This window comes from Lethenteron reissneri, chromosome 14 (assembly GCF_015708825.2).
Source record: "Lethenteron reissneri isolate LAM-NWPU_2019-01 chromosome 14, ASM1570882v1, whole genome shotgun sequence".
Taxonomy (NCBI): Eukaryota; Metazoa; Chordata; class Hyperoartia; order Petromyzontiformes; family Petromyzontidae; genus Lethenteron; species Lethenteron reissneri.
This window is the reverse complement of record NC_083792.1, coordinates 12,769,776-12,797,749: the sequence shown is the minus strand read 5'-3', so window position 1 is coordinate 12,797,749 and position 27,974 is coordinate 12,769,776. Positions and strand designations below refer to the sequence as shown.

Here is a 27,974-nt window from a genome sequence, read left to right as displayed (position 1 = left end):
AAAACATGCTTCAACTAGCTTTAGATTATTGTCATTGTAGTGCGTATTTAATGTGGCGCTGCACTCTGATGTTGTAGGAGAAAACATTTATTTAAAAAGTATATTTAATTAAGTAGAACGTGTTGTCTATATTTATTAAAAGTTGCGCATTTTTATGTGACGTCACATTTCTCACCCCCCTCGTCACACATCGTCACAAATGTCTGACCCCCCCCCTAGGTGCGTGACGTCATTTATGGACGGCCCATGAGCAGCATCAGTGGGCGAGTCATATCAGAACCGGTCGTGGACCTCCCCTGGGTCAACTCAGCCCTAAAATTTGTACCCGCTGCAATGTGTAAACATCAGCGCTAGTGAGACAGAGGTTGTCCCGTGTGTGCTATGCAGCCTTAATAGGTGCTCGCTAACTCCACTTGCTAACAGCTAGTGTTGACTATAACATGGGGGGTGGGGTGGGTGGGAGCATTGTGTGCTGTGCAGGCGTCGGCAAATGACGCGTGTTCTGTTAGCGTTGGTCCCAAAGCCCCTTGGTTACGGTTAAAGTCTCGCCTTATCAGACTGCACACAGTCTCGCCCGAGACTGCTTCTACACAAAGTCGGTAAGAACTTTACAAACATTTTGCCACCTCTATCGACTTCCATATATGTTTTCTCGCAGTGGGATTTTGTTTTTGTTTTAATATTTTTCTTGCCAATTGTTCACACTGTGAGCTGAGAGCTGAGCTGCGGTAGACTTGCCAAAGTAGCCAACAACAATGTTTTATTGCAGAGCTATTCTGTTTTTAATTGTGAAACAGAGCAGGTGACTTGGCAGGCTGGAAATAACTAAAGCTTCGCTGGTATGAGGCTTTATAACGTGTCTTAATGTTTGATAATTAAAATGTACTCCCTAATACTTTTCGTCTGACCAAATCACCCTGATTTTGACCCCATCTCATCAAAGACCGGATGCTAAGCAGTGTTAGGCCTGGTGAGTACTTGGTTGGGAGACTGTTAGAAAATTCCAGGTGTAGATTTGCAGAGGTTCGATTTGTATACCCACTCGTATGCATGTAGATTTTCGGAGTATTCAATTTTCCTCCCATACACTCATTGTTGGACATGTCCAACCATCCCTATGCAAGACACTCCTGAAAATGAATCTTGATTTTCAGACTTTGCTGTGTAAATATAGGGAATTATTCCTGTAAACCTCTGATTAGCACGGTCGGCTACGTACGGTGCGAAAGAAGTTCAACATACATACGTATACACACTCCCGAATTGTTTCTTAACATCTTAATATGTAGAGGACTACAGAGCAGCACCAACTCGCTGCTTGGCGGCTGCTGCCTTCCAGTACGTCTCTGTTTCCTGCGCGATTGTGAGATGCAATTTGCTTGAACGACGACCGTATATTTATATCTAACAACCATACATTTATACAGATTATCAGATATCTAGAAATGAAGTCTGACGAGCTATATCATCACGATCCATGGGCGGAGAGCCCATAGGTGTCCACTGCACATGTCGTCATTTGTTGTTTCCACTTTCCTCTCCGTCTTGTGCCAATATGCTCAAGCAGTGGCCACATCTTTCTGGCACCGACGTCTTGTGATGTCCTCGTCAAGCCACTCTCTGTCAGCTCATCATTCCTTCTTTCCGGTTCTATTTTTCCAAACAGCACACTGTTAATTGTCTTTGTTATCCATCCTACATCGGAGTCCAAATAGGTCGATTTTCCGCATTACTTTCTTCATTAGGTCTTCTTCCATAATGTGCGTTGATTACCATATAAAGTAAATAATCTAACCGGTGATGGATAGTCATTTATATTAGCAATAGTCATTTATATGCATTCATTAATTCCCCCCCCCCCACTTCACGCAAGAAGTTGCTCACAAATGGTGTCACCACACCTGCCCCTCTATTTAAGGAACGAAACAGGAGGATTTCTACACAAATCTGGCTGTCGCCTGATGAAGCTAGTTGTAATTACTGGCGAAACGTCATACTCAGATTGTAAGTGTTGTGGCTTGGCTCTCCAACACACCGGTTAGTGCTGTACCAGTGACGAATTTGCATCTTCTGTGGACGTTACAACCCTTACTAGTTGGCTGTGTCGGTGGTGGCGGGTTTAACGACACATTTATTAATGCGATCTAACCCAATACCCCTGCATTGTGTCTTCTTCCATGTTGTCTTCTTCCAGGTCGCTCTTCGGGCCCAGCTGAGATGCGGTGCCCCTCTGCAGCAATACATTGAGAGTGCCGATATCTTACATTGAGAGTGCCGATATCTTACATTGAGAGTGCCGATATCTCAGCCCTGCCCAAGTCTCGCGTGCACACGAGGTGACCGCCTCCCGCTGCTGGAGTGCCCATGGCACGTGCACAGCAGAGGGACTCGTGGTGACTCAAAGCCACGCGGTGGATTCCTGTTGCTGTGGTGACGGCAAGCCCGTGGAGACGCCAGCCACGTGCTGCCAAGACGCCAGCCACGTGCTGCCAAGACGCCGTGCTGGAAAGGTGATCGGGGAGGGGTTTAAACCTCACACTGGGCTGGCTCGCGGCCCCAGTAAACGTGCAACGTTGAGCCAACGTCGGTGCAACGTGTTCCAACCACATGCCGAGCGACGCTAGCCCAACGTTACAGGTTTACGTGGGGAATATCCAAACTCCTTCTGGACTTGAATGACAATATGGGGGGGGGGGGGGTGATGCTGCGTCTGCTGCGTTCACAGTGGTGTACCAGCACAGATTACACAAAGGTTCGATGCCTTCGTGGGTAACTCTGTGGCCTTAACAATGAAACGTGTATGATCCAGTGACGGGCATCCATCGCTTTCTTTTACATCGAAAGGAAAATGAAGCAGCTAAATGCAACCGCTTAGACCGAATCGATTATGTAAAAGTGAGGAACCAAATATTGACCTATTTCTCAGAATGCTGTATTGTTGTTTACTTTGACGAAAACGATTCTAATAGATGTATTTTCTTAATTCATAAACCGGTCTATCGCATGTAAAAAAAAACATCTGACTTCGGTAGTGTTCATAGTTGGGCGGGAATGATGCGTCGATTAATCGATATACATCGATGGTAAATCTCACTTGACATCCATCAATTCACGTTAGAATCGATGGTCTTCAATTCATGTCATCAGTTCACGTCACCCCTGCAGCTACTAGAGGCGCTGCCATTCACCGCAATGTTAGCAACATTGTGGGTGGCTCAATTACAACGATTCATCGAATTGTGATATTTTTTTTGAACAGCGTTTAACAACGGTGGCTGGTTCCAGTAGTTGACTGAATGAGTTCTGTTTGAAAATAACTAAATGAGTAATATGCAATTTTTTACAGAAATGTTAATTGTATAAACCAAAGCTGTCACTCTCGTAAGGATACTAATGACAGCCCATTCTCAATCAATTGCTGAATGATGGCCTCGATGTGTGTTGTTTGACCATACTTCACCATTTTTATCAGTATGGGTTGGTAAACCCAGGATCAGTTCAGATATCACTCGCCACTAGCAGGTTTTCCCTTTATAGATAAACACAAAATAAACACATTCGTCAATAATACTGTGGCCTGAAAAAAAAACTAGGCGATGTTTCGGGCAATGACCCCTCTCCATATCACAAAGATATGTGAGTTTGGTTTAGTATTCCAAGGGCCTATTGCTTGAAGTGTAACTGACATTTTACTTTCAAGGAAGTTTTAATAACAAAAGTTGTTTTTGTTAACACTGCATGGTGCATCACTGCCAACAGCGTATCCCCCAACAATCCCTTTACAGATTGGCACATTCCAAGTTAAACCCCTCAACATTTGCGCAGATCTCGGGAGTTGGAGCGTTCCATGTCACATGTGGGGGACGGGGGTCCAGGGGAGTCCTGTATTGGTCCTAAATTGAGCAGCCGTCGGCAAATGAATCTCCGGTATTTAAACCGGCAACTTGTCATGTTTGTGGCTGAAATCCGGCTCTTTAAAGGGCAAATATTCCAGTGGTGATGGCCCCACTCTCTGACTCGACACGTGGCACCCATGTTAGCATTGTCAGTGGAACAAAATAAAAAATAACGTGCCATTAAATACATTGCGACTTATCTGAAAGTTTGCAAAACATTGTAGTCTACAGTAATTAATCACAATGCGATGACATGTTAGCTATGGGCTTTGCCTCTGTTCTATAAGTTTGCATGTCAACACCGAGTGGAATGGGAATTCTTTGGTTTATGTCGTCGTGGTTCATGTAAGTGTTTAGCACGAGACTTACAGCTAAGGAGAACTTTAGACTGACCCTGTCCGATAAGCGATAATCTCCATGCTGTAATTTTAGGGGCAAAATTGTAATTTTTCGCATATTTTATTCGTAATTATAACCGTAAACGTAACTATAATTGTGCCAAATATCAGGTTCTACTCATTCTGTAACATTGACGAGAATGTGCGCTGCTCATTCACTCAGTCCTGCATTTGTATAATTGGTAAATCCACAAGCACCTGCAATCACCGCAACAACAAACATCAGAGGCGAGTCCCAAATTGGCTCAAACTTATGCATCACCGAAGCATGGTGGCTACGACTCGCTGCGCCATTCAACTGAATTCATGTTCGCTCCCTCCCCTCCCCTCATTTCTTTATCCTCGCCGGCGCTGTCCCCATCCCCCCCCAGGTCCAAATGTCGTGGGCACTGCTGAGACTCGGGTTACCCGTGGAGGGCTTCAGGGAGGGAGAGAGAGAGAGGGCGAGAGAGTGGGAGGGATCGTGAAGGGTGAGCTGGGGAGAGGTTTGTAGCGACAGAAAGAATCGATATCAGCAGGCGAGAGAGAGAGAGAGGCTGGAGGCAGGCAGCTTGCATGCGGCTTGACATCACTGCGAGCGTGGAGGCCAACACAATGGCATCTCGAAACAAAAGGCTTTGCCGGCTAGCGCCGTTACATCAACGCCATCCTTAACCGCGTTGCCCTTCTATTTTGCGACAACAAAACACGCGAACCGTTGTGTTGTGAGTGAAGACTTTATTATTTTTTGTTTTAGAACGCGGGCCACTGTTAAATGTGTTCAACAATAACTATTACTGTGTGACAGATCGCCTCTTGATTTGGACGCAAGGCAGCGTGGTCGACAAGTGGCTGCAGCCCCAAGACGCGGTAAGTGTGGCACCTTGCTCACTGCTACGTCCACACAATGTTTGCTTAACGCTGTTGCCTCGTCGGTCTCCCGTGAAGAATACAGTAGTACTACACTCGTGGTGGCCTCAATGGGATTATAAATACAGCTCGTCTCTCCTTCGATATCTGTAAGGGTCATGAACATTGTAGCCTCCTTTTGAAGGGCTGCTCTGCGCGGTCTGTACATCTGTCACGCGCTGGGCTGTCTCTTCATCCGTCTGTCGTGGCTTAAGTTTAATGAAGGCAGTGACAGTGAAACGATGATGCATCTATCCGACAATGAGGCTGTATATGCGCGTGGGCAGTGATACGAATCCGACAATGTAATTAAATTGTTTTTATTTGATTACATGAAAAAACTGGATTATGAATGTATGAAGCAACAGATGTCAGTCACGTGGGCATGTTTTACAACATATCACCCTTCATTCCTTAAATAGAAGCTCCTTGTTCAGCTGCTCAAACACAAATACGATTAAGGAAAACAACTCAATTAGTTCTGAGATAATCGCAGGTGCAATGTGTGTTTTAACTGCGGTACAATTTGTTGTGACTCCTAAACATGCACTCGCTTAATCATTCGGTAGGGTGAGCGATGCTGCAATTGATAAACCCTCAGCACTGCGAACCCCGTGACCAGAGTTGTTTGATTCTCAGCAATAGCGAACTATTCCTGGGTACCAGCCCACACTTCACTGCAAGTCTCCCTGTGACCAGCATGTTGAAATATGGTCAAACAAACATCCATAACCGACAGATGATTAATTGACATCGGGCTGTAAATGTCAATCACTTGGCATGCCGAGCTTGATTTGAAGCTTTCGTGACTGCAGGAATCCATACTCTCTGCTTCTTTCGGTAAAATCCCGTAGGTAGAAAAAATAATAAAGGAACACGACGTTTCGCTCGCAACACAAGTGTCCGTCATCAGGTGAGAAAGCATGATCTGCTGTTGTGGGGGGAAGGGGGGTTTGTAGAGTCGTGGCTGCAGGAGTTCACGACTCAAGCTCATGGATATGCTGATTTCTACAGCCTCACCGTCCCTGCACGCCACAAACCCTCCCCCTTCCCCTCTCTTGTGCCTATATAAAGCCACAACAGCAGATCACGATTTCTCACCTGACGACGGACGCTTGTGTTGCGACCGAAACGTCGCGTTCTTTTTATTATTTTGTCTATCTACGTGACTTCACCGAAAGCAGCAGAGAGTGTGTGTCGAGCTTGTTTAAGTCAGCTTGCCTTGCGCTAGTGTTGAATCCAGTGTCTCATTGCTCCCAGTCACTCTGGTTTCTAATTCAACGTTTGAATCTCACCCTTGCCGTTCCTTGTGAGTGTGGCTTCCAGGCTGTGCACCCACCCGCGTTAATAAATAACAAACACCTGCGTGTAACCTTAATGAGAAGGTTAATTATTCTGCTGAATTGCGTGCCTTCAAGGCATTACTGTAAATAGGTACTTTCAATGTGAACTTGGGTTGACCTTGTGTGATGTTTTAAATTGGTTACAAATGAAAACCTTTGTTCATATCAAGGCCGTAATTATAATACATATTGGGGGGGGGGGGGACACTTCCCCCCCCCCCCCAATATTCAAATATGCTCAAAATGTCCCCCCCAATATATAATAGATTTCTGTTTATATGATTGTGGTTATGGTTGTACTTTATTAATCCATAATCTCTGCCATTACCTACAATGAAACAAGAAAAGGTAAAAAAGAATTATTGTAAAAAATAAATAAAAATAAATAAAAAGCCCATCCCATGTGTTCGTGAATTTTTAAATATTTTAGGCAGGAAATGGCAGGAAATTCGTTTTCAAATTTAGATTTTTTTTTCTGGGGGGGGGACCCGAGACCCCCTGGAAAATTTGGTCCCCCCCAATTTTGACTCCATGGCTACGGCCTTGGTTCATATCCCAATGAAGAGCCCTCTGACATGAGACATCTCTTATAAAGTAGGCCTTAAAGACATTCAGTGAATGGGCAACTGTATGTATTGGTCTTATATTCCTGGCCATGGCTCGTGTCACTGGCGAGTGACATCTGAACTGGTCATAGCCCCCCCACCCTTTCACCAACTTGCCCTGACCAGTGCAGATGAATATGGTCAAATAACCCCAACGAGAGATACAGCATGGGGAGGCCTTCATTGACACAGGGCTGTATGTACATCGTGATGAAACAAATATATTTCACGGTGTACTAATTCATTGCGATGTGATATTGTTATAGTAGGAATACAGCCACAGGAGGCTAGTTAGGATGGCATAGGCAGCGTGATACCCGACTGAAACCTGAGCCAATGTCCGCGTGTACAGTGGCAGCAACCAGCGCGTGTCTATTCGCGACGCTTTCTCTCTCGTGTCTGCCGCGTGCACCGGCGATGTCTGGGAGGACGCACGCGGCGCGTGCTTTGTTTTGCCGAAACGATGCGTGAAGGCTAAAGCGCACGGGCACATAGATAATCTTACGACCCCACAAAAGCCGTGTTGTGTGGGGAGGGGGGGGATTTCGCGTAACGGTTGGCCGGACGGGGCTACCCATGTGCACGCATACTAATTGTGTGCCTGCATGTGCCGAATGGTCTCCGGGCGTAAGATTGCATCGCTGAGATAGACCACGAATTGAAAACTGCGGGGATTTGTAGCCGTCCGTTTTGAGTTATTTTTAAAGCTTCGTTTTTTCAGCACAAGTGCAGTACTGGCAATGTCAAAGGCAGTTCAGCAGTTTGCACTTTCCAATCATCTGCAGTAACTGCAGATCTACAGCTGAGTGTTACAGTACATGTTCATATCTGTCAACCACTTATCGGTGCCTACTTTATTACAGACCAATTCATACCTTATTGGTCACCCCGTCCCCTTTAAAATCTCAACGTTCATCCTACAAAGTCCCATCACAAGGAAGAAACACAAACAAATAGACACAACACATGTTGTGCCCTATTGAAACGGCTGTACGACGTATGGACTTTAAAACTCAATTTCCCTGCACAAGAATACGAGTAAACCATATGGTTTGGCCTGTCCGCATGTTTGTTTCTTTGTTAAACGTCGGTGCTCTCTAATATGTGAATGTAGCATGAGTGATTTTGAGGGCCCAATTTATTTGTGAATGTAAGGTCCATTTTCTGCCAATTTTCTGAGAAGAAATGCCAAAATTGCAGAAATGTGTCAACATTGGGACCCTCAGATTGCCATATATCTGCCGATAGTGCCTTTCTTGTCAACAGATGTATGAATTCCCCTCGTGTCTTATTGAACTATGGCGTTATGGTGCTGTCTGACAAAGCACTGTATTTATTTATGGTTTCTTAGGTTTTCTTTCCAAGCCTTTAAATTGTACAACCTGTACCCCCCCCCCCTTTTAAATAGATTTAATAAAGTTGCTGACTTTCATTTCTTAAGGAAGGTCATAGTGAAATCAAATTTAATTGAAAGTGTTTGAGGAACAATGTCAGCCTAATAATAATTTATTTTAATAATAAAAAAATGCAAACCGGCTTGTTTCTTACAGAAATGGCTACAGAGGTTACTCAAGAAGATGACTTGGCTGCCCACATAACACAGGTAACCTTCCTCTACTTAACACCTTCGCTCAAGGCGCTTAACGTAGTTTAGAAAACGGTAACAACAGAATAACTTACATGGCAAGGGGGTGCAAAGGCTGAGGAATGAGTGTCCTCGATAGAGGAAAAACTTAGGGGTCACACACGGGTATGGGAGGGACGGGAAGGGGTGGAGGGGCGAGAGAAGAGGAAGAGAATGGGCAGTAGAGTGGTGCTTTAGGAAGGGAACGGAAGGAGGTTAAGGATGGTGACTGCTTAATGTGTTGAGTGTATGGGCAGTGCTGAGTCTGTGGGCAGTGCTGAGTCTATGGACAGTGCTGAGTCTATGGGCAGTGCTGAGTCTGTGGACAGTGCTGAGTCTATGGGCAGTGCTGAGTCTATGGGCAGTGCTGAGTCTATGGGCAGTGCTGAGTCTATGGGCAGTGCTGAGTCTATGGACAGTGCTGAGTCTGTGGACAGTGCTGAGTCTGTGGACAGTGCTGAGTCTATGGGCAGTGCTGAGTCTATGGGGTTGAGTCTATGGGTAGTGCTGAGTCTATGGGCAGTGTTGGCTCTATGTGCAGTGTTGAGCCTATAGGCAGTGCTGAGTCTATGGACAGTGTTGAGTCTATGGGCAGTGTTGGCTCTATGTGCAGTGTTGAGCCTATAGGCAGTGCTGAGTCTATGGACAGTGCTGAGTCTATGGACAGTGCTGAGTCTGTGGGCAGTGCTGAGTCTATGGGCAGTGCTGCTCAATGTACAGGGGAAGTTGATTCCAGTGGAGGGGTGCAAGGAGGGGGAGAAGGGCCAGAAACGAAATTGGCACAGGGAGTAGAAGGTGCAGAGAGAGGGGAGATCCGTGTTGGGACGAAGAGGACTTGGGGGGACATGGCAGGAGATGAGAGAGGGGAGATGAGGTGGGGCAAGGCCCAGTGTTGGTAAAGATGAACATGTGAAAATAACATTAAGCTGAGCGTGACGAGATAAATAAGCAGACAGTCCAGCTCCTTGAACATATTTGTCTCTCTACATGAAAGAATAAAGGTATTGTACAATAACATTGCATGGCCTCCTGGGAGGGTGGATGAGCGCCTTCATCCAGCGGTAGATTTCAACAAATGTTTCTTCATTATTTTGGGCATACTCTATTCACCAAATCTCTGTTCAGACAGAGCTCTTCAAATAACAGAATAAATAGTAAGTTAACCGTTTGATTTAAACGAGTATGCTCAGAGACATATTTAACCTCCCACTCTGCAAACATTTAGACTGCCACTGGTATGTACACAACGTTTCAAAGAGGGCATTTCCTCAATCAGTTGTTCTTACTTAGGTCAGGTGAGAGCCCATGAAAGCAGTGGGTCTACGTCGGTTAAAGTACAGTCGTTTGATCTGCTGCTCACATAGAATCAGAGCTCCCAATGCAAAAGGCACAAGAGGGGTCGAGCACATGTTGGTCTACGCACCCAATTCTACCGAAGTTCGAGTCGTGGCTGTGGTTAGCGTGAGTGGAGAGTGATGCCCGAATCGGTCCTGAGCGCACCGCCTTCACCAGCCTGCGCTGACGAGCGTGGTGAAGTGTGGCACGGAGGGACCTTCACCCCCAAGTGGTTTGACGAAAGGCTGTCAATTATCGTTCTGTTTTATTCATTCTATTTACATGTGTATAGACGTTACCCCACATGCCTCGACAGTGAAGACACTTCACACGTGACTCTGCTGCAACTCTTCACTCATATTGGCACCACCTGTGCCTAGTATTCAGAGGAAGGGGAAAAAACAAAACCTTATATAAGAGACTCCGTCACTGCCCGAATGAAATGCAGCTACAGGCATCGTACAAAGTTAATCGATAAGTTTTGATGGCAAAGGTTTCAGTTACCAAACAAGGTTACTGCACAATATTGGATGAAGTGACCTCTTCTACCTGGGTATCCCTTCCAACACATCTGGCCCTGTTAGAAGTTCGAGCAGTGGCGTGAGCAAGCACTTGTAGGGCTGCGCCTTCACCCTTTTACCTTTACCTGGGAATTGCAAACGACAAAATCACCCGCAATGAGGCTGATCTCGTGAGATCTCGGAAGCCAAGCAGGCTTGAGCCTGTAGAGTGCTCGAATATGTTCCACAATGCCTAACAGAGGTTTTAGGCTGTGGGTTTATGTTGTGGGCGGCAGAGGGCAGTTTCAGCTGGATCAGTGTTTGTACTCTACTTCTATGCTCCCACTTCTTTATTTGCCACCGTCACCAACCCATACTGGCCGGCAATGGTGAAATCGTGGTCAAACATCCCCCACAAACCCGCAACGGGCATGGGTAGGGGGCCTTCTTCATCCCGGCAGCGGATTGACCAGCGGCCGTGCCCTGGGTCACGCGTCGGCAGCGAATTCTCTGCGGGTGTCACGGAACGGCCCCGCGCGGGCCCGTTCCGTTGAGAGCGAGTCGCGGCGTCGGGAGTGGACGTGTCTGAGCAGGTCCTACAGTGCGGTGGGGGGGTAAAGGCTTTGGGGAGGGAGTCGTGTGCGTGTGTCGTGCAGTCGCCAAACGTGGCGCCTTACTGGAAATGTGTGAAAAAGAGCTTCACGGCTCATCGGATTCCTCCAGCCCGAATCAAGATTGTGATTGTGACTCTGAAGAGAAAAGGAAGGCACGTGTTGGGTTACCGCCACGTCGCTTCTTTAAGCCGCTTGCTTGGCCAGAAGCTCAGCGATTGTACCATACTGCCTCGTGGCAACAATTCACAATCTCTATATGACGAGGAAAAACCCACGTCACGTGGACACATCAATAGAAACATGTTATCTCGCGAGAAACGCTGACAGGTTTAAAATAATTATTCCCATTAGTCAAGCTGATGGGCCCTCGAAGTGACACCATCATAATCAGTGCCATCAGCAGCCGTGGTCGATCCACTACTGGATGAAGGTGTCCCAAAGTCGTTGTCATCCTTGGTCTCGTGATGCAGAAATGTGTTTGGCTCTTGCGTGCAAGCTGAAATAGCCACAGAATAGCCATGCTAATTATTAGCCTACTGAATTGCACTGATTCTATGTTGCCATTTAATTTAAGGATCACATTTTTTCGTTTCATTTTTACTGTCACGTTTTCATTATTTATCCTGAACTTTTTTTTTACAACGTTGCACACTCCATTTGCCTAAACGTAACAATATTATGTCTATTTCATGAAATTAACATGAATCTTAAATGGCCGAATCTCACGTGCGTGATTCGATGCATGTTTTTGTTTTCACGAAACAATGCCATAACATACCGAGCGTACGATACGGACAGCTTTAGGGGTCGGCCATCAGAGTCGGTTAAGCTGGTTGCAAAGCTCTTCAGGAGTATGCTGGATATGCACGAGGGGAAGAAAGGGAGCTCACAAACCCGCGATCGATTGGCGATCGAATCTTCAGCAACCTCCTTGTCTGTGGAACAATACTCTTCTGCAGCACATTTTGGACTATCAGCTGATCAAGTCTTTTAGATCCTGTCTTGTAAGAGATTTGTTTCCGCTCGTATGCCACCTGTCTGTATAGATTGCGTGACTTTTATATAAAACACGTTCTTTTAGCTAAGGGATTGTTCCGCGTTGGGTTATTGAATGTAAAGCACTCTGAGGTCTTGTGTGAACGGTGCTGTTTCTAATATCGAGTTTTAGTTGGTTAGAAACACAGAGCAGCAACATTGTTTCTGGATGGGTCCTGAACATGCGACACGATACGCGTACGGTACGCGAATCGTTCCGTAGCTTTATAACTCGCGTCGAAACTCATGGGTTCCACATCACGCTTCTGCCGATGACCCCGATACTACGGTGGTTGCCTTGCGTGGCTCGTCTCGAGAGAGACGGGAAGAGAGAGAGACAGTCGTTTTAATAATAGAACATCTCCTGTTCACAAGGGGAGACCGGGGGATGAGGGGTGCTCTTCAGAGAGGAGGAAAGGAGAAAGGGGCCCTGCCTTGTTCCGCCGTAACCACTTGGGAGACGCGAGTCTCGAGAAATAAACGTGAATTGTCTTGCGCAGAAGACAAAAGTGTGTTTTTGTTTGGTGGCTGCTATTTAAATCGCCCCCCACCCCCGTCCGTTCGGTCTATGCTGTTGATGCCACAGTTTGTGTCTTCCAAGGAGCTCAACAAATTGGTGGTGTAGACCAGGGGTCGGCAACCTACGGCTCCGGAGCCGCATGCGGCTCTTTACGTGCTGCTTCTTGACGATATGTTCGTATGTACAGTATGTACTCAGATGCATTGCGGCTCTTGAAATACTGAATTTTGTACCGAATTGGAAAGAAATGGCTCTTCTTGTTATTTTGGTTGCCGACCCCTGGTGTAGACTGTAGACGCTCAGCCTTATTGCACGCCGTCCCCAAAGTCATGGTGAGCCCAAAGCTTCGTGATTCGCGTGTTGTTGGCATTATAAACAACCACTTGTTGGCCTGTGCAGAAGTAAATCGTGCATATACAGCTACTGGAGTGTCTATCCATGCCATGCATTTTGTTTAGCAAGTCATTGGGTGACGCTGCTGTTCCTCCTGCGTTAGCAGTGGTGCTAACGTGCTCACAAGTTCAAATGGATTTGTGTGTGCATTAGAATTGGCAACGTATTTACGATTCGTGCTAAATAATTTCCAATTACATTTAGGCGAATGGAACATGCAACCGTGGGGCCCATCGTCGGTGCAGCGGTTCCATGCACGTGTTCGACGTCTGGCCCAACATTGGCAGGTTTACTGTGGACTTAGAAGGGTGCTCTGTGAGAATGTGCCACAACACCGACGCGGCGCGGGGTGTGAATCCAGGAGGATGTTTGCCCCGCGGCTTCTGCACCATCACGTCGCCTCCTATGAAGAAGGAAGCCACGCTGGGGGTGGGGGGGGGGGGTCAGCATGTGAGGACTGTGCTGTCCTGCGTAGGCGACGATGCCGCCGGTAGAGCAAATCACCTGGACACCAGCGCTGCTCCCCAACACACACACGTGTGGCGGTAAGCCGCCACGTGTGCAAGTGTGATCAATCTCGCAGTGGGGGGCGAGGCAGAGACAACCTTGGTGTGTGAAGGGGGGGGCATAGCCAGTAATGGTCACGTGGCTTGCATGATGCGTGTACACGCTGTGAGTGTGATGTGTGTACACGCTGTGTGTGTGATGTGTGTACACGCTGTGTGTGTGATGTGTGTACACGCTGTGTGTTGTGTGTGTGATGTGTGTACACGCTGTGTGATGTGTGTGATGTGTGTACACGCTGTGTGTGATGTATGTGATGTGTGTACATGCTGTGTGTGATGTGTGTACACGCTGTGTGGGATGTGTGTACACGCTGTGTGTGGTGTGTGTGTACACACTGTGTGTGATGTGTGTACACACTGTGTGTGTGTGTACACGCTGTGTGTGATCTACTTCTACCCATGATGCTCTACAGCATCTCCAAGTGAATGTGTGAACTGATATTCATAGGGATGTGAAGTCGGTGATTACATAGCTGGGTGCAATGATTTTGCATCATGGGTTATGAACGCATACTGGCCACAACTAACACACTGGTGAGTGATATCTAAACTGATCCTGGTCCTCCACCCCCACTTACCTACTCTCATTGACCAGCGTGGTGAAGTATGGTCAAACAACCCCAATGACTAACACAGCATGGGGAGGAGAGGCCATCAGCCAACAGTGACACGACAAAAGAGATGTAACATAACATTATAAGCTCCACCGTATTTATTGAAATGTAGTTTCGAAGTTTTTTTTTCAATATGCATTTTATAAATCAATAAATATTTTGCCGTTCCAATCGTTTACAGTGCAGACGCACAGCGCTGCCGTTTAATGATCGCCGTCATGTCCCACGTTTTGCCCCACGTTGGGCTTAGTTCCTGAAGAAGCCCCGGGTACGTGGAAGCAAAACGTCGGACATTGTGGCAGACGCCACACTCGGTACGACCCGGAATTTTTTTATTAATAAAACGGCGACCACCAACGCATTAGCAACACAGCCGATGGCAGTGGAGAGAGCAATAGAACAAACCTGAGTCAGACTTCTCCTTTGAAATTGAATTATTTTCCTTCTCGGACCATTTCATTTAAAGTAAATGCCGCCTTCTTGGGATGGTGTTTTTTTTTGTTTGAAACGTTTTAGTCGCTGGAATATCACACGTGTTGCCTCGGTTTTATTCCACATGTGGTTAAGATGACACCGATAATAATAAAAAATACTTTCAACTTTGGCTGTGTAGCAATGGGTTTTAACGTATTTTGATTATCGTGCCAACACACATGGTAACCTGTTGCTTAGATGTTATTTTGGAGAAAAAAATGTTTTATTCACTATTACAAAAAGGAGACGACTTTATGTTATTCGTGTGTAAGACAAGTGCTAATTACGTGGAAACTTCCATGCAAACATTTAAAACGTTTGATCTCTTCATAAAACCTCCGGAAAGGTGTGTTCCTTTAATTTTTTTAGTGTGTTTTTTTTATCGAGGCAGTGTGCGGGACCGATAGATCACATTCTGACGCACGTATACACCACCAACATAAGCCAAACCGGTTGTGAAAAGCAGGGGATAGAAAGATAGGGAACAGGCCCGCTGCCCCAAACCATACAGGGGGGTCCCACCGGGTGTACTGCTGTGTTTAAACTGAATGGGCGGCGTGAGGCCCAAGCAAATGAAGCAAACATTTTAAGCCCCCAAGCAGCTCACGGGGGGGGGGGGGGGGGGCTCAGAGTCACGAAAAACTCATGAATCTGGGGTGCGCCAAATATCAACCCCGCTTCAAATCCTCATTAACACAACTGAACTGAAATGAACTAAAACACAAGTCCATTAACATAATAGGGTTTTCCCCCTTTTTTCTGGCAACAAAACTGAAACCTTTTAACAAGGATTCATGTCACTGCATTAAACACAATACTTGCAGTCAAAATGCAAACAAAAAACACACTTGTTTGCAGTCAAAATGCAAACAGAAAACACACTTGTTTGCATTTTGACTGCAAGTATTGTGGTTAATGCAGACATGAATCCTTGTTAAAAGGTTTCAGTTTTGTTACAAGAAAAAAGGGGGAAAACCCTATTATTATATTTTGGTACTGGCCAAGGAGGTCTAATGATGAAGTTCATTAACATTAAACGCCAATTAAGCTCTCTCATCTGGTCTGCAACTCTCTTATCTTATACCACTACATCCACAGTTTTTTTGATAATTTCTCCTGTGAATTGAAAGGGGGAGGGGGTGGGACTCATACATTATTTATGCTTGGGGCCCCGCAATGGGTTAGCACTGCCACTGATTACAATCGCCCGCTGGGTTTTCTGCACTTTGAGGAAATGAAGGCAAAGTAATTGGGCTGAAATTATTAAAACTATTATTAAAATAGAGTGACAAGTAAATTAGTATACGACGAGCTGTTATATCCCTCACCTGCTATGCTGGAGGTCGTGGGTTCGATCCCGACCCTGCTGCGTGCTGTGTATTTGGAGGTCACATGGTCTCTCTCCCCGTGGTCGCAGTGGATTTTTCTCTGGGTGTTTTGCACTCCACATAAAAAAAAAACATGCATTTAGATTATTCGGCAGCTGATATAAATTCCCACATGAAATGATGATATCAGCCATTTCGATTAGCTATCATGTGTGGCCAGGTCATCTCTGAAAAACAGCAAATAGTTCAGGTTGGTTAAAAAAAGAGATATAGTTAAGTAACTATATTAAAGATTATAGTTAAGTAAGTTAATTTCTCTATGTTTGTACTGCAGAGTTTGCCCAACCAGAGGCAAGACACCCAAAGGCTCATTATGACTTCAGGCAGACCACATGTGGACTGTGTCCAAATCCCTGCAAAGCTTGAAGTGTTTATTTAAATCCGGGCTTCCCAGGTGGATGGGTGGCTCAGGAATCAGAGTGCTGAGCTGGCACCCCCTGAGAGCCTGGTGGTGAATCTGGGTTCAATCCACGCTTGACTCAACTGGGTTTCATGGCTTTATGTCCTCAGCCTGGTCACCAATGAAATCCCATTACATTCTATTTTGTTTTCCTTTAATTTGTTGAATCTCAGCTTTGGGAACTAAAATATGTTGGTTTGACTGTCACGTGACATTTATTTCTAGCAGGGCACACAGGAAAGTGCAGCCCTTCGTGTGCTTCTTATAAATGTCACTCGTAGGCATTTCAGAAAGTCTTTCTACGGAGTCTTCCACGATGGCGTTTACTTATTTGTTTAGCAGGTGCATTAGAACTCTACGAGTTGTTCCAGCTCTACAGCATTCGGTCACCACTGGTTGTAACATTAGCTTCGACTGAGGGGGGGGGGGAGATGGGCAACTGCAATGCTGAATCCATTGCACCCCACCAAATCTCCCACCGTGATCCATTCTCTGCCACACGGAGTGATGGCATCGCTCGATGTGCGCTCCAAATGGACGCTTAATATCGTCACGTGAGGCGGATGGGAGGCAGATGGAAGACAATTGTGGAAACAAAACAAAAACACAGAAAACAAAACCAATTCTCGCTTCTTTACCTCTTTTCCTCTCCGCTGGGCTGGGTTGCAGCTGCACACGCTGGTGTCGGAGCTGAAGGAGGGCTTCACGGGCGCCGTGCAGGAGTTGGCTCGGATCCAGTATGGGGACTCGTACCTGGAGGAGAGGATTGAGCGCGACCGCGCCGAGTGCGCCCAGCAGACGCAGCAGCTCAAGGAGCTGCTGATGGGGCTCAAGGTGCCTCCCCGTTGCCGCCCGCATTAGCACAGCGCCAGGGGCAGCCAGCCACCCGGGCAACCAGCCAGCCAGCCAGCGCGACCGCCCGTGCACTGCGTGGCGTTCCAGCTGCCCTGTAAACACGGCGCAGATTTGTTGCCCTTTACAAAAGGCGAATAAGAAATTTCTATTTAAAGCTTTCGTGACTGCAGGGATTCATATTCTTGGTTCTTTTGGTAAAGTCACATAGAAGGGAAATAATAAAAATAAGAAAATCAACCGATTCACTCTTAATGCACTAAGCTTATCATATGTCTTCAAGATCACCGGAGATGGGCATGATTATTACTTGGATTGGAGACTGCCTCAGAGCATCGGTTGGTGTAGACTTGGGCTGTGAGGTAGCAAGGAGATGGAAGCCACAGCAATGGTTCCTGGATTTGATCTGTGTTAACCTCTAATTAAAATTTCCATATTTTTCCGGTGTCCTCCAATTCATTCTGATAATGCCACTAAATAATGGTGTTGGCCAAGCATCCCAATGCATGCAGGACTCTCCTGAAAAATAGAATCTTGACATTGAGTGAGGCTTCGTTTGGTCAAGCCACACCTCACCATCGCTTCCTTTCCTTCTACCAAATTCTTCAGAAATTTCACTGCCAGGGTGTGCTCTCAGATTCTCGTCCCGCTGATGGGGTTTTACATCCAGTTTGTGGCCATGTTTTTTTCTCTTCTCCTGTATTCGGCGGTACTGCTGGCCAACGCATCCGTTCACCGAGTCCGTTTGTTTCTGACTCTCACCCCGTTGTTGTCTAGGATGAGCTGGCGGACGTGGCGGTGCAGCTGCGGAAGGTGTCGGAGCGGCAGGCGAGCCTGGAGCAGCAGGTGGAGGCGCTCGCGAGCGAACGCTCGTGTGCTCCAGCGCAGCGGCAGACGCCCGTCACGCGCAGGTGACCAGCGGGGTAGAAAATTAGAGCTCGCTCCTCGTTTCCCCACATGATACCCTCGAAAGTGAGCCGGCTCGGTTTTGCAGACATCTCGGTGGAAAGATGGTACATACCCCAGGTCGTGGGTTCGATACCGGCCCTGACGCATGCTGTATATTTGGAGTTTGCGTGTCTCTCTCCCTGTGGTCGCATGGATTTTTCTCCAGGGTCCTCTGCTTTTTCCCTCCACATTTAGAAATATGCGTTTAGAGTATTTGGCTGCTATAAATGTCCACATGATAGGCCACTTCATTGGACATTCATTTGTGGCCAGATCGCTTCTAAAAGAGAGCTATATAGTTCAGTGGGGGCCTTACCTGGTAAAATAAAATGAAAATAGTTTTAGGCCTGGGATTACCCCTCTGACCCGCGTTTTGGAATTTGTGCTCACTTTTGGAATACGCGATGCAACTGTAAAAGGCACTGGAACTGCAGGAATTGTGTTGTTCTTGTTGAGAGTTGCCACTCGCTGATAATTCATTTTCACTCTCTGATTTTGGCAGCTTAACTCACCACTTTCATGACTTGACGAAACGTCACCGACACTACATTTGGCAAATTCCGAAAAATCTGCATGAGATGGTCTGCTACCACAGACTGAGAGAGAAACCTTCCTGCCCTTATTATTAAGTGACCGTATGACGTTTGCGGAGTCTCTGAATGTGTTTTTTGGGTTGTACCATCGAGCGTGATGTCTGACGTTTCGCTCCCGGGCATAGAGCAAAACGTCGGACATTGTGCCGTACAACATGCGGTGCAGACTCAAAAGGCACACACACACATCGTGAAAACCTACACAGTGGTCTGCTTGTGGGGAGTCTGCTGTCTACAGGGCTACAGGAGAAGTCGATTCAAACTTCACAACTATGGGCGAATCACAGAGGGGAGGGGCCACTGTTTCTGCTTAGCTTTTGATGCACATTCACGCGTGGATAATCAGGTCCAGATGCAAACAGTAGTTGTCAGGATTAGACTTCGGCAACCTCAATAAAACGCAGCTTGTCCAAGCACAGAGCAGTGAGCACTTCATCATTAAATCCTCTTCACTGCTCGAGAAACTGTGTCAGAGCAAGGGGCTGGTCCTGCATTTGAGTCCACGTTTCAGCCACACATGGCCTCACTCAACCTGTGCAAAAAAAGTCATAGTATTAATTAGTTGTTTTACTTTATTCAGTTACGCCAGTGTTGGTTGAAACGGGGTGTGTACTCTTTGCCGGATGCTAAAAGTGTGCCACGAGTATGGGTAAAAGAGGCCCGATGAAGTGACATCAGAATTACTTCGATGTCATCTTCTGAGCGTATTCGACACAGGATGGTGCACCGGTAGCTGCAAGAGTTCACAAAAATGTAAATTTCTTCTTCTCATAACAGCACGCCAGCAGCATAATTTGAAAATAGACTAATAATGTCATGCCAGTGCTCTCCACATCTTGTCACTCATGGAGGTTGTTTGACCAGAGTTCACCACATTGGTCAGTGTAAGTTGGTGATATCTGAACTGGCCCAGAACCAGCTCTAATATTATTTGGCACTAATTGTCGCCTATGGGTGGGAATCAAATTCACACCGTTTGGTTCTTAGCGCAGTGTTTGATCCACTGCCCCACCACTCCCATCCCAGTTGGAATAACAAAGAAGGTAAAGGTGCAGCTCTGAAATTGTTTTGCTCACACCACTGCTAGCAGAAGGACCTCTGCTCAAGGTAGTTCTAGACAGTTCATTTAGAGCAGCGCCTTTCAATCATTTTCAGAGGGGGGCAACTTTCGCCGATTAGACATCAGTGTGAGGGCCGCCACACACTTGAAACCATTGGGTTTGGCAGCACGATGGGCTGTTTTCACATTTGTGTCTTGTTCGGGGTCACACTTCAGGGATCACCGTAAAGGTCAGCAGGGGCCGGCAGTGGTCCATGGGCCTTGCAACGAAGAACACTGTTTTTAGAGAGTTTTAGATGTGAAAATAATATTTGAAAAAGAGAAGCTGAAATATCAAAGAAGCCAGTTTGAAGCTTTCTTCCTTGGGCCCACATCTGGTTGGGCCTCAGCCAGTGGCAGCCTGGTGGGTAAATATATTGGAGGGAGTGGGGGGCGTATGCGGTTTACAATGTTTATAATGTGCATGCGAGTCTTGCTACAGTTTTGTTTTGTTTCACCAGTGGGGCCCCAGGCCTCGCCACCCGCTCATGGCGAGCCATCCCAGCCGGCAGCGGCCTCACCGCTTGTCCTCTTGGCCCCCCCCCCCCCCCCCCCCCCGCTCAGGGCTCTGTTTGCCGGGGCGGTGGCTGCCGCCGCCGCATCGGCAGCCGCGGCTGCGCCCGAGCTGTCCCCGCGCTCCAGCTGCAGCAGCACGGACGCCCTGCCGAGCGGGAGCAGCGAGGTGACGGCCGACAGCGGCGTCCACTCCGAGGAGCCCGGCTCGCTCTCCTCCTCCTCCTGCCAGCCAGGCGTGCAGGTGAACTCCACCTTCCCCCCTTCCCCCACGCCCCTGCGCTCCTCCGTGCCTCGGTTCAGTCGGAACGGTCCGGAACGGGCACAACCCTGGGGATTATTTTCGGCACGCCGTAGCCAATGTGGTATGCCTCATTTCCCGCCCCCCATAATCATCATTAAACTATTTTTTATTTTACTAGGTAAGGACATTTTAAAAGCAGAACAGGTATTTAGCAAACACCGATGGTTTGTCCCTCTTGCACTTCAAAGGCCTATTGTGATTCAAGGTTGTGATTCAATGACAGAAGTTACACGTTTTATATTGTGGTTAATGCAGCGACGTGGTGGATGGAAAGGTCACGTGAACCAATTACATACAACATCCATTCTTTCATACCTATTCCATGCACTAATGTTAATCTACGCATTGTTAACACCACTGCCAGATATATCTTCATCATCATCACGATCCAAGGGCAGATAGTTCGTAGGTGTCCACTGCCCTCTGTCTTGTGCCAATCGGCTCAAGTAGTGCCACATCTTTCCTGCACCAATCTATGTAATCATCAGCAGATGTATCACAAATAAATAATAAATGTATCTTGTCTCCGGTTTGGCATACTTCATGTGCCACATGGCTGATAATATATTTACATTGTACAACGTGTGCAGGAGCAGTGCACTGTATTTGACCGCGTACTTTCACTTTCTCTTGGGGAAATGTAAATGCCACTTAATGCCATGCATCTCCGGCAGGAGGCACTGCACAGAGTGCTAGTTTTCCGCTAGACCAGGGGTCGGCAACCTACGGCTCCGGAGCCGCATGCGGCTCTTTACAGGCTGCTTCTTGACGATATGTACAGTATGTACTCAGATGCATTGTGGCTCTTGAAATACTGAATTTTGTACCGAATTGGAAAGAAATGGCTCTTTTTGTTATTTTGGTTGCCGACCCCTGCGCTAGACGGTGGAAAGAGGTCTTCTTAGCCAATAACCTTTTCGTCTATTCCAACCTATAATAATATTGTGGTGTATGTACTTTTAATAAATTGCACAGCAGCAACCTCTATAACATACCATCGTTGGTATGTTATAGAGGTGGCCGTTCTTTTCTTAAAATAAAACGTGAGAGTAGGTAAAGAGGAGGAGAGGGTGTGGGGGGGGGGAATGGCTCACACACAGGAGGGCTTGGAGTTGCGATGGTTGGTTGGGGGACATTTGTGCCACTTTAACGCAATAAATATTCTTTGTTGCTATGGACAGATCTACCAAGAATTTCAAGCAACACCCGGTTGCTTTGCCGTATGAAGGAGGTGAGACCTGCAAAGCTCGGCACCGCAGAGAAGACGAGGACGCGCCACAGGCACACGGCAGTCGGCCGCTCCAAAGAGAGGACTCAGCCGGCTCGCGAGCAGAACTCCGCAAGCGCAAACGGCTGCGGCAACCCCGCGGAGAGCCGGCCTCTTCTGCTGGCGAGGCGGCCGAGTCGGCGCGAGGAACCCCCACGAGGATGCTGCCCGGCGACCGCAGCGACGGCGGCACGGGCGCCAGCAACGGCCACCCGTCGGCGGGCCGTCCCGGCCTCAAGGCCAACTCGGACGCGAAAGCGACCAGAAGACGAGGCGGACGACGACGACGACGACTCCATGCGGGACGCTTCAATTCTAGACTTCCAGTCCGACGACGCCTCGTCAACCTTCGAGTCTCGAAGCGAACCTCGGCTCAGCCGGCTCGGGCCGCGGTCTCTCCGCCGCGCGCCAAGTACGGCGTGCTAGGCGATGGGGACGGGACGGACGGCGAGAGCGCCCGCCGCCTCCGCTTCCCCCCCGCGGAGGTCACGTCCAGGCGGAGGCCACCGCCGAGGAACGGAGGTTTGGCCGGGCGGCTGTCGAGGTTCGGCGTGTCGGAGGAAGACATCCTCGCGCGTTTGGAGAGCGACCACGGCTACGCGCAGTCTCGCTTCGCGCGCTCCCTGGCTCGCAGCCGGACTACGGAGAACCTCGCGGTGTGCGTGGCCGATGTGGACCCGGATCCCGTGGGGCAGCGTGCGCCGGACGGCCGGGGGTGTGCTGCGGACGGCAGCGACGGGACGGCGCGCGCGGCCACTCCCACGCGGGGTGGAAAGTCACAACAGCGGCCGGCGAGGAATGACGACGGCCGCTTTGGGCTGAGGGACTCCCTGCGGAAGCTCTTCAACAAGAAGAGGTGAGGCTGATGGTTAACACACAAAAAACACCCCCGAATTTTCTCCCGATTGTGCTGTCAGCGTCATGAGATGAAATACCCATCCCACGTTTAGGAGTGCGGGTGTCACGGAGATCCCTTCGAGTGACCTCAGGTCCAGAGAGTAGAGGGCAGTACTTCACAACACACGCCCTGCCACCGAGACAAACGTTCATCGCAGATCAGCCAAGCTAATATTTGAATTCCCACGACCAAATTACGCTCGAAGCAAAATAATTGTACGAGATGCTTTTTTTGTTGGCAATCAATGGTGACTCACTGCACTTGAGAATCCAGTTTAGTTACTTGCGGCTGCCCAGAATCTCAGTGGTGCCAGCTCAATGCTATGACCTCTGAGCCAGCGGGCCACCCCATAGGCTCTGCTGACGAGGGCGTCACGGTGGAGAGATTGTTCACTCCCTCGCCTGGTGGACATGAGGTTGTCGGTTCGATCCCTACCCTGACGCCTGTATATTTGGAGTTTGCATGTTCTTGAGGTCCTCCGGCTTTCCCTCCACATTTAGAAACATGCGTTTTAGAGTATTTGGCTGCTATACATTTCCACATAATGAGCCACTTCATTGAGCTATCATTTGTGGCCAGGTCGCTTTTGAAGAAAATAGCTGTAGAGCTCAGTGGGTCTTACCTGGTAAAATATTTAAAAGTTTACTTTATAGTGTTTGTCAGTTCAGCGCCAGAGTGTGTGTAAGGCCATCGTTGAGCACAAACACATTTCTCCCCGACGTAAATTGGGAGGTCATTTTGCTGCTGGATGGTGGCCTCTCCATGTTGTGCATATTGTGAGAGATGTTTGACCATACTTCACCATGCTGGTCAGTGGAGATTGGTGCAGGGAGCATAAGCGTGGGAGCATATAAATACAGTACAAGTATGGATTTGTCTGTACTGTCCTATGCTTGCCACCACATAGCCCCACATCCTATAACACCCATCCAAGCACGAAACAGGCTCGAATCTGCTTAGCTTCTATGATCTGACAAGACTGGACACATTCCAGATGTGCGTGTCTCCAGTCAATATGACAGAAGATGTTATCCAGATAGTAATTATCTTGTGCATTTCCAGTCGCTTGGGTCATATGCAAATTTAGAGGAAAATAGTTTAGATGTATTTATTAATAATATACATCCTACACAGACAGAATGTAGAATAAGGAGTGGCGTTGTAGCTGGCATATTCTTGATGTTTTGTGGCATGGAACCAGCCTGATGACTGCAGAGTCACGTGATCTGCAGGATCACACCAGGCACCTAATCCACCCACCGTGCGTAGTCAGCCGTGCTAGTCAGGCATGCCTGTTCCTCCCCTCATAACACATTCTTGTTCTGCTGCTCCTGTTAGTGAATACTCACAGAATATGTGTGTGCCCACTGTCATTCCGATTAGCACGGTTAGCTATGTACGGCGCAAAAGAAGTTCAACATTCGTACAAACATTCGCTGGCACTTCAATTTAATTATCAGCCAGGCAGAGAACTGAGCCAGCATAGCTGTAAACCCGAGCTCAAATTCAAGTTATAGCCACCTGTGCTTAGACGATGCTCTCTGTGTTAGTGAGTTGAAGGCACCAGCCCAATAATCAATAACTACACAAAAATCCCCATCATCATCAAATTAGTTTAGTACTTAATTGGTCAAATTCTGGGCCTGAGAATTGAAAAACATTGCTTTGAATGCCATGTGACGAAACATGTTTTGTCAGGCTGTGTGGGGAAGTAAACCCTTTAGTGTTTAGATAAAAGGTTACTTGTAACGATGCCATAATTAGTTCTGCGATATCACCTTTCATGGGCCATATCGGAACGGTTACCTTGTCTCATTACATGATGCCCATAGCACGATCGGAATCAAATTGAGAGAAAGTAATACAAAATTATAATCAGTTGACCACAGAAAAATGTATGTCACACTCATAACAGTGGCTGTTGCCGTGGTGCAATGGTTTGCACACTGCAATCCACAGGTCACCTTTTCCATTTGTTCTCTTGGCGTGCCACTGCCTCTTTCCACTCAGGAGTATAGATGAGTATAGCACCATGGATTGGCATGTCTTGCATATGGTGGGGTAAGGTGTTGCTACTCCTGCCTCTTCCAAGACGTGCATGAGTAGGCAAATTAGCCTCTAGATGCGCTTCAAGTAACTTACTTTAGTCGAGGCCCTTTCATCAGCGATGGTGTGAGTATAGCAGTCCCACCCATAGCGATGGTGATGATGATGTTGTTGATGATGTTGATGATGTTGATGATGTTGAACGTTTGTGTTCAAAGCTCGACCGTGCGCTTTGCGGATCCGCCTGTCAGCCGACCACGGAGCAACACGCCAAGCCGAGCCCTGGGGATTGGAAACCTGCGCATTGAGGACTTTCTCGACTGCGGGGAGCCATGCAGCGCTGTGTGACAAACACTGACGCAACAGAATCGCTCCGCGAACATTTTTGTCTTTCGCTCAGTGAAGATCCAAGGCGGAAATCTGCGTGTGTTTTGACTCAACGGAATGAAGATTTTCAAAACAGTGCACACTGCAATCACAAATGCCACCACTCACTGTGTATAAATGTACATACGGGTACTGTAAAGTATATCTTGCGTAGGGTACTGCACGTATAAATTATTCCACCATCGGCTCGTGGCTTCGGTCGTGGGAGTCTACGCACACCGCCTCGCGTTTTCAAGTCTCGGGTGACACGTGTCTGTGGATTCATCTCACAGTCGTGATGTGAAGGTGATCTTCTTTCATATGGATTAATAACAGCGGATTAAAGACGTAATGTTAGATTTGTTAGCCACTCAATTTTCTGTTCAGACAATGACATTACCGTACAATCATTATGTTTTTGCTGCTGACAACACAGACCCACAAGCATCCCTACAACAGCCGTATGCATGGTGGCCGCACATCCAGGCACTATCCAGGCTGAAAATCACGCTCAACCAGGACGCACTCTGCCCCTCTCGTTTGAACCAGAAAGCCAACAGCTGTGTGCGCCGTTCCCCTATGAATGAGGTGACTGCCGTAAGATGGGGGGGGGGGGGCAGCAGCCGTGATGAGCGGTGCATCCCGTAGGGAGAGAAAGGGGGAAGGAAGTGATTGCTTCCCAGCCAAGTGTGCCGTGAATATAGCGACCGATTGTAGAATGTTTCAACTTGTGAACAGCGGGCGGGCGAGAGGACTCACACGGACTAAACACGCTGCCCAATCTTGATTGAGATTTTCTGGCTTTGAGCCCAGGTCGTGGTGTTTGTAATAAATAAATAACACGGCTGTATTTATATAATACAGCTGCTTTTTACGCGATCTAACACCAAAACCCCCCTGTATTATGGATTATATTGGTCACGAAAGATTACGCGTTAAACTCCTGGATTCCTACCCACGCAATCATACACTGGGTTTCCATGAAAGGGTAGGAGCAATTACTAATTTGAATAAAATAATATAAATTGTTCGGAATTATTTAACTTTGAAGGCTACTCCATCATGGATTTAAAACCTCGTCGCTCTGTGCTCAGTGCATTTATTCAATAAAAGCTAAACATATATGATACAGTACGCCATAAAAAAAAATTGTATGCAGCTTGAAGGTGGGATACTTTTAAGGAAGTGTATATATTATCTCCCCGATTGCGTTTCCAAACGATTTTCACGTGAATAAACAGGAACTTATTGAAACAAAAAGTGAACTGAAACCCAGCAATGGGTTTTAGGAAAATACGCAGTTCCCTTTTGCTGCAGCAAGATAGCCATTGATTGTTCCTGGCAATGTTGCTTGTAAAATCAATTCTAATGGAGAGAAAAAAATATCGGCTTTTTTCATTACGCAGGGCTTTTACCGCCAATATGATTCATATTCGAGTTTTGGGTTAAGTGGCGTAATTTGTTAAATGTGTGAGGATGCCCTCCAACACACCCCGAGTGTGCTGGCATGTTTGTCCACGTGACAACTTCATTTGTTTACCTGTGCCAGGTGGAGGAGGGTGCACGACAGACATTGGCATTTTACTCACGCGTGGCTATCTGGCCCAACAATCAATAATGAATCATTGTGGTTCAGGTTCATATATTTTTTAAATAATACATTTTGTGCACCTTACTGAAACTTTCGTACCTTGTATTTTGGTAATTTATATATATACATATGTATAAATGAAACCTTAACGGGGTCAAGTGATAGGCACCTTATTAGGGCTACCTGTAAACAAAGTGGCGCAACAATTGAACTTGAAACGTGATTCTGCCTTGGCCAGACTGTGACTCGTATGTCAGTGGAGGAAGTTTTGTATATTGCGGTCTGCATATATGTTCAATACAAGTATAGCCATTTTGTCAAGTCTACTGCTGGATGACGATCTCGCCATGCCTTGCGGGTCGTGGTGGTTATATGACTGCGTTTTACCACGCTGACGAGCGTGGTTTGATTGAAACGACGAGCCGAGACATTGCAGCATAGGTAATTAACAAGAATGGATTTTTATTAACTTGCCCTCTGATGAAATACCATACTCATATATGTAACATAACTCTATCAGTACAAAAACACCCACATGGGAATCTGCATCATGTTACTCTGTGTAGCGGTTACCACACTACACGTGAGCACTGATGTAATCGTTATTTTCATACTCAACACTGTCCAAACACCAGCGTTTGGTATGCCCTTCTGGGTGCATAAATACAGTGACCATTACTGTCAAACCAGATTTCACCAGAATGTATATCACAACTTAACATGCTTGTTCATGACATTAGAAAATGCAATGTCACTTTACCTTTTTTGTTAAAAAGATACTCGATGCAGTCTCGGTTATTTTAAGCTGTTTTTAATCAAGGGCTTGCAAAATTTATTTGGATAATTTTTTAAAGGTGCGCCGTGTTTTGTATGTTTTGTCGAAAGGGAAATAAAGATTGTTTGA

General features: G+C 47.1%; 2 protein-coding genes across 3 annotated transcripts; both read left to right on the top strand.

The window, feature by feature from the left end:
- The first annotated feature begins 483 nt into the window (after nucleotides 1-483).
- ARHGEF33 (Rho guanine nucleotide exchange factor 33) lies at nucleotides 484-22,202 on the top strand. Of its 2 annotated transcripts, XM_061551581.1 has the most exons (8): nucleotides 484-599; nucleotides 2,195-2,510; nucleotides 5,082-5,143; nucleotides 8,681-8,733; nucleotides 17,263-17,427; nucleotides 18,223-18,356; nucleotides 20,650-20,842; nucleotides 22,084-22,202. In XM_061551581.1, the coding sequence occupies exons 4-8, from the start codon at nucleotides 8,683-8,685 to the stop codon at nucleotides 22,126-22,128; spliced, it is 588 nt and encodes a 195-aa protein (XP_061407565.1). In that variant the 5' UTR covers nucleotides 484-599; nucleotides 2,195-2,510; nucleotides 5,082-5,143; nucleotides 8,681-8,682; the 3' UTR covers nucleotides 22,129-22,202. The 2 variants fall into 2 exon arrangements, with proteins under 2 accessions (XP_061407565.1, XP_061407564.1); XM_061551580.1 differs by lacking the exons at nucleotides 484-599; nucleotides 2,195-2,510 and having other exon boundaries at nucleotides 4,773-5,143.
- Nucleotides 22,147-27,974, top strand: LOC133342414 (uncharacterized). Its single transcript, XM_061551579.1, has 2 exons — nucleotides 22,147-23,025; nucleotides 25,332-27,974. Exons 1-2 carry the CDS (start codon nucleotides 22,331-22,333, stop codon nucleotides 25,459-25,461), a joined length of 825 nt encoding a protein of 274 aa, XP_061407563.1. The 5' UTR covers nucleotides 22,147-22,330; the 3' UTR covers nucleotides 25,462-27,974.